This window comes from Nipponia nippon, unplaced genomic scaffold, assembly GCF_047370975.1.
Source record: "Nipponia nippon isolate SJK-2023a ecotype South Korea unplaced genomic scaffold, ASM4737097v1 scaffold_6, whole genome shotgun sequence".
Lineage (NCBI taxonomy): Eukaryota > Metazoa > Chordata > Aves > Pelecaniformes > Threskiornithidae > Nipponia > Nipponia nippon.
In genome coordinates this window covers 77,564,392-77,578,233 of record NW_028262380.1, presented here as the reverse complement: position 1 = coordinate 77,578,233, position 13,842 = coordinate 77,564,392, and the positions used below count along the sequence as shown (strand labels likewise).

Here is a 13,842-nt window from a genome sequence, read left to right as displayed (position 1 = left end):
TTTTAGAAAGGAATCTGAGGAACAGAAGTTTAAAGATTTATGCAGTGTTCATCAATGATTCCAGGTAACATTTCTGATTTTTGGATCTTATGATCCACCTTGGCAAGAACCTTCACAAAAACTTAATCTCAAATCAATGTATCAGTATTATAGGCTAGGTCTGTTACTCAAGTGATTAAAACAAGTCGATAAGGATGAAAAGGACTGTGTGTCTGAAAAGCAGTCTGTTTTTTCCAAACCAATCAGTTTGTCTAATGAAAGGTACTATTCCTTCCTAAAGTCAAGAACATAATCAGAAACAAATCACAAGTTTATTTTGTATACCCTTTCTTTTTGAGTTCCTTAGCCCAATATATTCAGGCTTGAAAAACAGATGTGCTTTAATACTCCTTATTCTAAAAGTAATAGAAGAGAGAAAAAGTATCCTACAATATAAAGTTCTCTCTCTATTACAGCAAAACTCAACTGATTTCACGGGCTGAACAACAACTGATGAACCAGGTTATTTGAATCTCAATCATCTGTACATGTACTGAAATCTACAACAAAGCAACCCTATGTCATTTATGTCATATGTTCTTCTAAAGTACAGGTGAACACCTTCCACTATGTGTATCTGGAAGAAATACATCTTGGTTATACAGTTATGTCACTCACTTACAAGAAACTTTATTTTCCAGCAACTGTAATTACTAAGTAACTTAAAGCATATTAAATATGAGACAAGCAGCATTTAGAACAGACTGAAGACAGACAGCAAATGCATTAACACACATTTAATGGAAGGTCAAGACCTTTAAAAGACCACAAAAGAAACCGAAGGGAGTTTGTTCCTAGTTGGTTCCATTGCTTTTTGCAATCTGTAAACACGTTAAAAATCAAACACACACTAAGGAGGCAGTGCTGTCCATTACATTAGAGAATTCAATGGTCTGCGCTCTGCTAATAACTTGATTTAGGCTCCAAAGACCTGTGCTGGTTCCCACACCTATAAGACACAGTAGTGTTGGAAAGACATTGAAAGACCCCCTTACATTTTTTTTTCCTCAGTTTTAAATATAGATTTGCGTTGTAAGGCACAGTACTCACCATCATCATGTGCTGAAAATATTGTACCAAGTAACTCAGTTACACTCAGTTTGTTACTGCAATTTTACATACATATATGAAGTGCATACTATATGGCAAATAATATATGCATGGTATTTTTCAACAAACTCTCACGTGAGCTGATTTTCCTCAGCTGATTTGTTCTTGATTCAATTATTTTCTTCACATTTCTTCCCTGTAACGTAACTCTTACCTCAGGCCAAACTAGTGAACAAGCTTTCTTCTAAAATTTACGTCAATTCCATCGCAGAGATCGAAGGAAAGGAGTACGGTAAGAGCAGTGCAGCAAGTCCCACCCTGCTACACACCTGACATTAGAGTACCTACACTGGATTTACACATATGCACCCGCTGCAGATTCTGCATGCCACCAATAACCCTACTATTGCAATACGCATTTTAGCATGTTAAGCACTGTCACAGCTTTCTACTGAAAAGCCAGAAACGCAGAAGCATCTGGGGATTTTGTTTCATCACAACATTAAGAGCACAGAAGGAATGAATATGATAGAACTGATTCTACTCACTTTTTTATGACTCTTCAGGACTGAGGGTGTCACAAAAGCTTTGTCACAGAGATCACACTTATATTTCTTATGTCCATCATGTACAACTTGAATATGAACATTTAATGTGTCTTTTCTTTTGAAAGTAGCATCACAGTGATCACACTTGAAGGTCCTCTCACCTTATAAAGAGAAAAACAAGGTTTAAAGATAGCAGATTTTTGTGGAAATACACTAATGCTTATTGTTTCAGAAAAATGAACAGAGGCAAAGACGAATAAAAAGCTGGGTCCGGAGAACAGAAAGAAAAGAAATATCACCTCAGGTAAAAGTGTCATTGGGGAAATCAAGAAAGTAGAAAGTAATCAAGTAATTTCTTTGAAAAGTTACTTCTTATAAAAACTTCTAGGCTTCATGGATATTTTTTTTTTTTAGGTAGTCATTTGTTTCTTTTCGTCTCTTATAACTTAGCTACAAGTCTGAAAATAAATTGAAAAAAATGAAGCAATACCAGACATAATTTGAACAAACCGCCATGTCTTCTGAAGTAAGAAATATTTGTATGATTTCCATAAATTTACATTATTTCATTATGGTTTAAGACACGATTTGACATTTGCTGAGTTTCAGGAGGATTTGTCCTTTTTATCCTAAAGTTTTGTTTGCAATTATTCCTATCACTTTCTGTACTGCACTTCTATTATGATTTGAGAAGATAAATGACTTTCAAACAACAACAAAAAATAATAAGGCTGTAAAAGATCAACTAGTTTTCAAATAAAAAACCTCCAAAGTCAGGGAATTTCAGAACTAACATACTGTTCAACCATATCTCCTCTCTGTGTACACATTATAATACTCTTCAACCACATAGAGTTGCAATGCCAAGTACGTATTTAGCCAAGTCCTGCCTTCAGTTTAGCAAAATTTTTCAACATGCAAAGTAATGGGAAGCCTAGAATTGCGTATTTTTTTCAAACATTATCCTGGAGGAAGGCAAATAATCAGTGTTTCTCCTCAGCTTCCTTATTTAGCAGAAACCCTATATCTCATTATAGAACAGCCATCAGAACACTGTCTCCACTCACAGTTGGTTCACTGAACAGTCTTTATATGTTGTCTTTTTTTTTAAGCCATGATACATGAGATACATGATACCTGAAAACTTAATACTTACATGAAAACTTAATAAAAAACAAAGATACATGAAAACTTAATTAAAAAATACCATTAATACACAACTATGGAAGAAGTTTTGGAAGGTTCCTCAGCAGCATAAAGCAAAAGTCTAAATCACTTGCAACATGATATGAGTACTAAAATTCCCCGAGCAGCTCTGGAAATCCTCTTGTAAAAGACTGCAGGAAAAAAAGTAGAGCTACACAACCTATTTCATGATACCTTATTGCTGTGATAAAGAACAAACAGATTTCATATGGTAAATATAAGAACATGTCTGTTGCTTAAGAACTATCACTGCCAAAAAACAAACTCGTTCCACTGCCTCTGGCAGATAAGAGTAATATTAAAGTTAACAAATAAATTTCTAACATTACTGTATAATAAAGAAAGAACTCCCATTATGTATTTTCAGTCAACAGGTTTGCACTGTGCTTGATCGAGAGGTTTGGTACAAGATAAAATAGCAAAAGATACACATAGATTCTCTTCAGGCCTAGGCACTCTAGAGAATGGAAGTAAACAAGAAAATATATCATCAACTTCAGCTCTCGAAACCACTGAAGGAGGGAAACTTTTTCAGAGTACTTGACATGAAACTACAATATCAATATCCATAAATGCTTCCAAAGATGGAAACAGAACACTGACATGATATATCCTACAGCGCATTCCCCCAGAAACACACAACATATTGTGAGCGTCTTTCCTGGGACTGGCTTTATCTACTCACTGATGCACTCTCCTTATGATAAAACAAGATAATGAAAATCAGGGGTACTTGTGATTTACTTGAAATGAGCAATCTTCAGTGCCTACTTCTGCTGACCCCAGTAGAAGGAGCTAATTAGTATTTCTCTTACTAACAAACATTCTGCATGTAGATTTTTACTCTGGAAAGCAAATATATAGAAAGGACAATGTCCTTCTCAACAAATGCAATCCTATTCATGTATGTCTCCACAACCCTAGACAACTGAATGATCCAAGCAAAAATGCTCAGGATTACTCATTCTTGTTAGGCAGGTCTCTTACGGCCTCGTGGGCTAGTATTAGCCAAATATGAGCTACCATACACTTATGTGTCATATATCCTTCCTAGACACTACAGCTGAGAATAAAGGGTTAGCCCCAGCATTGCCAATGGCATAATAAGAACACAATTACTGAAAGTATTATCAGCAGCATGCCTAAGAGAAAAAGCTTGTCTGACTCTTAGAAGACAGGTTACATTTACACAGCTAGAACTTAGGAGGAAAAAAAAAAAGGTTTTTTTAATTATTTTTTAGACATATTTGATCTTGAATTTTGAAAGTTATATCCATGACTCCTTTTCCAATTTCAAGACAGGAACACCTGAAAAGTGAGATTATGAAATATAATTTTTTCCAGTAAATGCAGTTTGTAAAATAAAATTTAAGTCATTCTACATCATTCTGCAGAGTGCCTGCTTCTAAAACAACAAGGAGATACTGAATTTTTAAAAAATATATGATGTAGGCTGAACTTCAGTTTTCCCTAGAAGTTTCAAGCTTTACAAACACTTCTTTCTTTCCTACAGCACAGAATAGTAAAGCCAGCTAAATACATCTAGAGATTCTGGTTTGTTTCTCTTTTTATAGAACAGGTATATTTCAGTGCTATGAGAGGAACTATCATCCAGCTGTAGCAGGACAATGCCTATATTTCTGAGTTATTTCAAATATGAGAAACATTAGCGTGGCAGCACAACTTGTCAGTCTCAGAGTTAGGTCGTGAGGGGAAAGACTTCTACATTTCTTCCCTGGGAACACAAGCTCTTCTCAGACAACAGCAGAGCCCCTTGTTTTAATCACAGCCCTGAACTGAAAACTGTTTATTCTTCAGTTCATCCTAGTAACGACTTTCACTTTTCACTTTGCTATTGGTCTGTCAACACTTCTTTTATACGACTACAGACAAGAGAGACGCAATATGACTATAGAAGCTTTGCTTATATTCTGCTGTATTAAGGCCTCCTTGTTAAGTTCGTCGGTTGTTTCTTTTTCCTCCAAAGGAAAAAAGGTTTAAAAATCTTCCCTGTGATTAATAAAAAACCCAAATATTATTGGTTTAAGGCTTTGACTCATTTTGGAGACAGTTTTAGCTAAGATGCCAGAAGTTACCACCTTCAAACACCTACTCTGTCCCTCAGCAAGACATGTCTCCTTTTGCACCAAGGAAGACTAACTAGACATGTCTGTGTCACTGCAGTTCACAGTCTGATATATTTAATATTTGCTTAAATAGTGGTGGTTCAGGAACAGCTAAACCTGCCACAAATCACAAGCCTAACTCAAAGGCCTCACATTTCCTGAGCTCCCATCCTCTTGGAAAAAAAAAAAAATCAAAGTACATGTTTTTAGAGAGACTTTTACCAAGGCCTACAATTCTGCATACTGTGAATTACCGCTTTTGGATATCCTGCAAATGCTTGGTTCGTTAGAATACACAGGTTTTTAATTTTTTCCCCCGTCATTTAACACTGGAAAAAGATTTTACAAAATTCAACACTTCGTGAAATTGCAGAAGCTTTGAAAGATAACTGTAAAAGAACAAAACATGCCAGTCTAAAAATTCATCTAACAGAAACATTGTTATACTGGTATAAAAAAAGAAAGGTCTGTGTTTTTTTAATTATACCAATGTAAATATTCCCCAAATCAAAGCACTGTCTTCTAAGCTACAAGGATTTTAGACCATGAATATTTTCTAGAATCTAAATTGCTGACATTCACATGGTTGAATGGCAGTCTAGGGCTCTGTAAACATTAAAGACGGAGAAAATTCCACCAAAAATAAATCTTTACACAGTAAGGTAAAAAACAGTACAGAATGCCAAGAACAAGTTACTCATGAGGGAAAATGGCCACAGCATTCCTCTGGGCTGCTAGCTCTATGCCAGAAGCAGGAAACATTAGCCTGGACTGGCACAGGACAGAGAATTTCAGTTTCAAGCTCTAAACCAGATTACCTGCACAAGCGGAGTAAGCCACCAAGTTATCTCTGCTTCCATTTCTCCTTTCTTAAAAGGGAGGCAACACTATCACACTTAATGCAGGAAAAAAAAATATATATATCTCTTGTCATTAGACCTCAAATCATTGCTAGATTTTCTACAGCATATTTGGATTTGCATTTAAGTGCATTTAAAGACAAGGTTTGAATTTGGCTCTGAATTTTCTAACTCCCTGGAGTTAAAGTTGAATCTTAACACTAATTTAACATAGCAAGTTGCATATTGAAAGCAAGGTGCCATATGTCTGTTTTTCTCAGTCAAATGTGAGAACTGAGGAAGTTCTTCTTCCTCTCTGACTTAGCACTTACTGTTATGGATTAACAGATGTCTTTGTAGAGAGAATGGGGTTCGGAACAAAGCTTTGCATTCCTCACACTGGAACGGTCTCTCTTCAGAATGGGTCTGCAGATGAAAGACAACATGTCAGAGGAAAGGCTCAGGGAAATCAATTAGCTGTCATTACAATAATTATAGCTAGTGTTCTAGACTGGATTCAGGAGGGGATATCATAGCAATTTGAAACATCAGGGGATGAAGAATTAAAATAATCATTCTGCCATTATCCAGAATCCTGAAAGTCAGCATAGCAGCTACCTAATAAATGCACCTTCCCAGTCCTCAGAAGTGTTACATGAGGTGTGCATGTAAACAGAAACAAAAATATAGAACAACCAAGGCAAAAAACCTACAAGCTCAGTTGCATTGCTTCATCAGTATTAACATTGGCCTTAAGTACTTACTAATATGAATAAATGCTTTAAAAAACTAAACACATGTACACAAAACGCTTTTTCTCAGTTAAGTTTGAAGGTAAAACTGATCTGATTATCTGAAGATAGTACCTAAAATATGGCAAAGAAAATTTCTCAAATCATGAGACTAGTCTTACATATCCTTGTTTCAGCTTCTTGTATTAAAAGAAGAAAGAAAAAAAAAAAAAGGGAAAAACAAAACAAACCATAGAAGCATCAGTACCAAGATTTTTGTTTGCTATAGAAAAATTCATTGTAGCTGAGAAACAGCCTCAAAGCCATAAATAAAATAAAAGGCTAAGCTTAGATGAATCTCTCAAACTGCAGAGTTGCTGAAGCAGGTTTCTTTTTCTGGAGCTTAGGAAACACCCAGCTTCATTCTACTTTTGTAAATTTTGAAGCACTTCCTCTGTTTCCTAGTACTATTAAGTGCTATCCCACTGTAGACAGTAAATTAATCTGTACAATTTATTATCTACGCAATTTCCTACTATTTTTCCAAAGGAAAGCAAGTTTTCAAAGCATCAGTGTCTAAACATTGTATTAGCTCACATGGACCTTAAGTAGAAGCTGCAGTGCCAAGAGGAAAAGGGGATGGACAGTAAGTGTTTTATAATATGCAGGTAAATGAGTTAATTTTGTACACTAAGGGTAAATATTAGCATAGTACATATTTGTATAATTTATTTCTGCTATTCATAGTACCATATGACATTGATAGCTACCCCGTAAACTAGTGAGAAAAAAGGGACTGTGGGGAGTCAGCATAATTATTTAGATGTAGACTGAGGGCCTTGAACCTAGATTGATTTTAACACAAATGTCCTCTTACATACACAACAGTACCAAAACATTAGAGTACTTGCAATGGTATACAGAGGCTTTGGATCCAAAGTCAATTCCTTGACCTCAGCCGATATCACTTAAAGCAAAAAGGCTACTGGAGCACCATCACATGCGTGGAATATATCACATGTTACATAGAATCTGCTGAATGTTTCAGTCCAGCTTCTACAGGTTTACATCACAGTTTTCATTAGGTGACACCCTGCTTGGCAGTCTCAGCAGCCAGGCCAAGGATTGACAGGACATGAAGAGACTGAACTACCTTCTCACCTCAATAGGTGGTTCCTCCAGAACAGGGTTGAGACATATTGACGAGACACTGTGGGGAAGCTCGCAGTGCTGCTGTCTGTGCTGTACCTGTTCTGTGGATAAATAGAAGGGTTCAGTCTCTAGGGCTGTCAATCTGGCACCTTTCACGAGCGCAAAATTCATGTTTATTTAAAAAATGCCCTGTTTTAGAACACTCACCACTTGAGTGATAGTTCTGAAGAGCACAGTGATTTGTACAGAATTCCTTCTTAGCATCTCCTTGACAGTTCTCCTAGTCTTTTGATCGAAATACAAGTATTCATCTGCACATCTTAACTTCACTACAAACAAAAACACCTAACTAGGCATACCCACATGCAAGGGTACACAGATCATCTGCCTCTTTTGTGAACAGTCCAGAAACAAGCTAGGTCTATTACAAAAAGCCATACAAATCTTAATGAGGAGAGGTATTCCCCCAAACAAGTGTATTAGTTCTAATACTGTCCTTTTTTGTCCTACTAATAGGTTCCAGATCAGAGATGTTTTCCATTCAGTCAGAGCAGGGGACAGTCATAGGATCAAAGCAACTGAAGATGGGAATATTTCATGGCAGCTTTTCCTACCATAGCATTTGTGGAGACTTAATCCCAGCCCAAGACTACTTATTCCCAGTCAAGAAACTGAGGGAATACAGTCGTTTCTATTCATCATGCTCCCTAGGACCAAATAACCCCGGATTAACCATAAACCCCTGAAAATCCTGTGTCTGCAGACCTATTTCTTCTCACTGTCACATTCTCATATTTTATTCTCTGAACTCATCCTCTATAATAGCAAAAAAGGAGCAGATGGAACAAAAACTTTGTTTTCTCCTGTACGGAAGTAATCTGCATTATATGGCACAGAACATGCACCTTCATCCAGTCTAAACTGGATGAAAGGTGACTACTTTAATCTGTAGCACAATCCAATACTACATTTGCCTCAATTTCAGATACTATTCCCTTGCCACAAAAATGGAACTGTATTTCTTCATATGAACACTTAGCCACATAGCATAAGCTTTTCAGAAGACATCTGAGGTAGTTCCACATCACGTAACACTTCCCAGTGCTGATATCTCCAAGCAAGTGACAAAGCAAGCTCGCACATGCACCTACACAGAGCCGTGTAGTACTTGTATGCAGAAGCAGCACACCAGAGAGGTACCACAGGAAGACTAACAGTTCCTTCCTCTCAGATCTGTAGCTATAAGGGCGTAATGAGTGCTAAATTAGGGTTCACATCACAATGCTCCACTGAACAGAGCAGATCCACACGTTTCACAGGATTTCACTGGGAGATAGACAGCGGAGTGTAACTAACCTCCTTCCGCACCTTTGAAATGACCCAACATTCACGCACATCTGAAAGATGTTTAAAATCACGTGTTGTGGTAGCCATTTTTATTCTGACACTTCCAACACAAAATCAGATTAAATAACCCCCATAAAGGAATTGCAGAAACAACAGCAACAAGATTCCATCTAAAACACAAAACAAGAATTCAAAGGCACAAAATGTATATGTATCCTGTTTCTTATTATAAATAAAAAGTATGTAGCTCTGCTGCTGTAAAACCCAAAGATTTTTCAAGCGTGTTGCCATCCAACTTGAAAGCGTGTTTTCTGTTAAATGCGGTTGATTTAAGTGTTTTTAACTACTATACCCATCATTCCTATTGTAGGTTTCTAAGCTCCCTGCTACTAACACAGTAATTGCATCCTGGAACTCAAAAAAGCACTGTGAAATTATTCAGAGTCCAACTTTTCTTCCTCCAAAAGAAAATGAAACCTAGGAGGATGTCTTAAAGGAATACACATCAAAGAATCATTAAAAACCCAAGCTGAAGAAATACATAGAAGTATGATACACAACAAAGGTTTATATTTTCACTGTTACTGGATCGACTTTCCTGTGAACAAGCAAAAGAACTATCATCCTCTTCTCCTAGTAATAGTGCAGCCCTCCCAAAACCACGGCACTTAAAACTATCTTGGCATCCCAAACTACCACATCCTTGACTTGCACCTTACAATTGGTTTTGTGTATACACATCCATACTCGCCTCTGTTATTTACTCTCTCTCCTTGTTTACATTGGTTACTCAACGGAGAGAGGCATGTCTAAACAAGCAATTCAGGACATCTAAGTCAGTCTCCTGTCTCTCGTGCTCATCTCTTCATTTAGCAAGTGAAATTAGAGACCTAAATGTGGATGGGCATTCACAGCTGTTTGGGTAAACTTTATGTAAACACAGGAATGAGTTTCTTTCATTATAGGACATAGTTGACTTACAGCCAGTACTATGTGCAAACAGGTTTGGGAAATAAGTATTCCAGCATGCTTTAAGGAATTCTGTCAAAATTAGGTACTCAATAAATCTGTTTAAGTTTTAATACTTTAATATTTTTCCCATTAAGTGGAGCCTCTAATCCTTGCTTATGCTTTAAACACAGAATTGGGTCAAAGTGTTTACTCATTCATACTTAATCCTGAAGTCTGTTTTCAGCCCAAAGTCCCTACCAGTCATCAACTGCAAAGTAACATAAGGAAACATGTAAAAAGTATTCATTTAAGATATAGAAATATCTTTCCAGGTAGTATTTTATACATTTTCCTTAGAATATTTCCAATCTGTGAGATTCTGCCCCATTTTCTTAATAAAGTCTGAAACATAAGATACAATCACAGCATACGTGGGAGCTAATCTTGTCCTTCAGCAGGCTTCTGCATGCTTGCTGTTTTAGACAGTCATCACCATTTCATCCTACGAGAGGCATTATTATTACTCTTACATGATTTATGGCTGAAAGTGCAAGAGATGGTGCAAAGATCCTGTGCCAAATTCCCAGATGGCATATAATATGAGCCAAAGTGCGAAAGACTCTTAAGTATGGGTATATCAGTTTCATCAAAGGGGGAGACAGGGGTAGTATTTAAAAAATGTAAAGAAAAAGAAAAGAAAAAAGAGCAAAGGTTCCAAATACCAGGCACAAAACCAGACAGGTGATTTTTTTTTTTTCCCTTTCTCTTTTACAGTCTTGTAATTCTGAAACAGCATTCACGGATATAGCCTTGCCATTAAAAATGTAACCCCAGGTTAAAAATAATGACAGGCACTATAGAAATTAGGCCAAGCAGATTTGAGTTTAAATCAACAGAAGCGGAGCATCCCTTCATGAGCCTATTTTTCAGGTAACATTTCTTCTGATGTTGTTTTAATGTGTGAACGTTACGCAGTGCAAATCCAGTATAGTTAGAAAGCATCTGCTGCTAAGTCCAGCAATGACTGCAACAGGACTACACTTAGTTTTATTCAAATGTGGGATTTTTAAAAAAAAAAACAAAAAAATTGAAGACTTTTTAGATCAGTTACATTTAACTTCATAACCTAATATTAAAAAAAAAAACCAACAAAAAAATAGAAAAGTCAAAATGGGGATTTATTTGATGCTTTTAACCAAGCAACTGTGATTTCCTTCTGCTTATTTCAGTTTTGTATTTTTTTTTCACTAGAATTCATTTAGTATTTTGAGGTTCTGGATATAACAAAGAACACTAAAAAAATACATTCTCCAATACTTTAATCCCATGTTTATAAGCATGCCAGAGCTTAATGATGAACCAGTTAAAAGAAAAAAAAAATCTGTAAATCTGAGGCTGGCAGACCTGTAAACAACAACAGCAGAGTGCTTTACCTTCTTGTGATTCTTGTAAACATTTCTGTGGGCAAATCCCTTTCCACAAAGCTTGCATTTATAAGGTTTATCTTCACTGTGTATTATTTTGTGTGCAGTCACTTGATCAAGTCGTTTGAAGGACTTATTGCAAACCTCGCAGGTGTAGGGGCGTTTTTCTGCAGAAAATGAGTGGGGGACATTTAATCTCCTGTTTATACAGGGGGAGAAGATGAAAGGCAGAGACAGTCATCTCCTCAGAGAGATTTTTGCAATTAAGTCAACCCAATTAAGATTAAACCAATTAGAAAGACATCTAATGCCCTTTATGTTAGATAGTTAAGTCACTTCACAAAAGATGAGCCATGGTGTATCTCAAGAAATTGGCACATTCTTTGCAATAATCATTGCTAAAACTAAATTCTGATTAATTAGCTTAAATCAAAAGAGAATGACTTCAAAGAGGAAAACTCTGTTTCCAGATTACAAATGTGAAAGAGGGCATGACAGTTTAAATGTTTTAAAACTTAATTAACAATATACATATTAGCTTCCAAAACCAAAAGTTCCTATGCAAAAAGCCTTTATGCTTCAGCTGGTGACTGCAACTTAACTGTATTAATGCTCATCCAAAAGTGTCAAAAGAAAGCTAGGAGCCTCTGCAATATAGATTACGTTACAAGAAATGAGCTTTTGGTGCAGACTGATACCAAGAATATAGTTCGATTTCAACAGCCTGTGCAGGTGTAAAAACCTGCATTTTAAAAATACTAATGTATTTGGCAGAACAATGTTTGTGTTTCCATTGTGTTGGCTGATGTTTCTAATCACTGGTGAAAGACATTGAAACACCAGATTGCAGTGATCAGAAATCCTGGCAGAGCCAATTTGTGTCATACCGCCAAACCTATGGACGGGCCACTCCCTGCTCACAGTGACCTGTTCTGGCAGAGGACAGGCACAATGTGTGTGCCTACACATCTGTGTGTGCCCGCATCTGTGTGTGGCCTATGAAACGGTGTGGAGTATGAGCTGCATTTCCTCTGACTGAAAACTATGTGCACATGAATCCACTAATATACATATATGAATGAATGTTTCCCTTTTTATCACAGATCTCCGTCTGACAGCATACCCCAGCTCCCAGCCTCTTCTCTTCAACGTGAAATTTCAACCACCGGTTCTTCAGCTCCTCTATAAGCCAAGTAGCAATCTTTTGCCCCATCCCAGCTAACTGACATCATCTACCCCAGCTAGCATGAAAAAAAAGCTTGACAAAGCAGCAATAGGAAGAAGACTATAGCATTACGCTTGGATTTTTGAAAGGCTTAGAAAAGGTAGCTTAGATGGTTTCCTTGGAATGTGAGATTTGCTTGAACAGCTCAGGACAACACAGAATTCATCAAGCTTTCTATAAGAAACTAATTCAGGTTAAAATTCAATATGTGTTAAATACATATACACATACATATAGGTTTGTATTATTTTTGTACATTACCTGAATGAGTTATCATGTGCCGTTTTAGCTGGTTAGCCGAAATAAATTTCTTATCGCATTCCCGACACTCAAAGATCTCATGGACCTGCAAAATGAGTGTTTAATGATAATTAAATATGTGTGTCAAACAAGTCACACATCTTACATATACAGAAATTCTCTGACAGACTGTAACTATTTCTTAGCCAATAGCTATACTAATACTCATGAATATTCTGTGATTTCCCCCTTCCTAGTCCCTGGATGAACAACAGTATGTCTCAAAAAATAAATATTCATAATTGCAAACAAAAAATTATCATTAAAACTATATTTAGAAACACAGTTTATGCAAATTTGCAATATCAGATCCATTTAAAATACCATTATTATGAAAGCATTAAAAAAAACAGATGCAGAATACCTTTTCAGAACATTTCCTTCTGGTCAATAAGACATAAGTAAAAATAACACAGTAACTACTTCATAACTGCCGTAAGAATTTTAAAAAACAAGTACTATCAAACTCTTTCAGGATTGTTTCTCTCAAAAGCTTTTAGAAGCAAGACAGTGGAGGGGCAGCAGTGTCTTTTAAACTGTCAACGCAGTAAGCGTTAGCAGGATTTTCAACATCACAGCACATAATGTCATCAAGGACTAAACGTTGGAAAAATGGAAGAGGCAGTTGAAAGCTACAACTTCTGATACTCAATCAAAAAAAAAAAAAAAAAATCCTGTGTTATTTGTTGTTCCCCAAAATCACAACACATAAATAGTTCTCCACCTGTCAAGATAACCATTCACCTTCCGCTCTGTACTACATTTGCTGTCAGCAGCCTCCCCTCAACCTAGTTACAGTGCAACTGAACATACATTTTGGCTTTTTGGAACTGCAGCCTTAGACAGCAAAACTTCTGGCCAGAGATCACATTTCATACAGCTTTTTTGGAGAACTCTATAGACT

The 13,842-nt window shown here is 36.5% G+C and overlaps 1 protein-coding gene across 7 annotated transcripts in view; it reads right to left on the bottom strand.

Moving 5' to 3' along the window:
• PRDM5 (PR/SET domain 5) overlaps positions 1 to 13,842 on the bottom strand; it is a 95,069-nt gene that overhangs the window by 41,542 nt on the left and 39,685 nt on the right. For 5 of the 7 annotated variants that reach the window (XR_015699675.1, XM_087736481.1, XM_087736483.1 and 2 more), the window contains 4 exons: positions 12,900 to 12,984; positions 11,423 to 11,580; positions 6,141 to 6,234; positions 1,638 to 1,798 (listed from right to left, as the gene is read on the bottom strand). Coding sequence is in view for 6 of the 7 variants with exons in the window: in XM_087736481.1 (XP_087592607.1) it covers positions 1,638 to 1,798; positions 6,141 to 6,234; positions 11,423 to 11,580; positions 12,900 to 12,984 (498 nt within the window). In the remaining variant the exon portion in view is untranslated. Of the gene's footprint in view, positions 1 to 1,637; positions 1,799 to 6,140; positions 6,235 to 7,700; positions 7,793 to 11,422; positions 11,581 to 12,899; positions 12,985 to 13,842 lie in introns of all 7 variants that reach the window. The other 2 variants (XM_087736486.1, XM_087736482.1) reach the window with 2 other exon arrangements.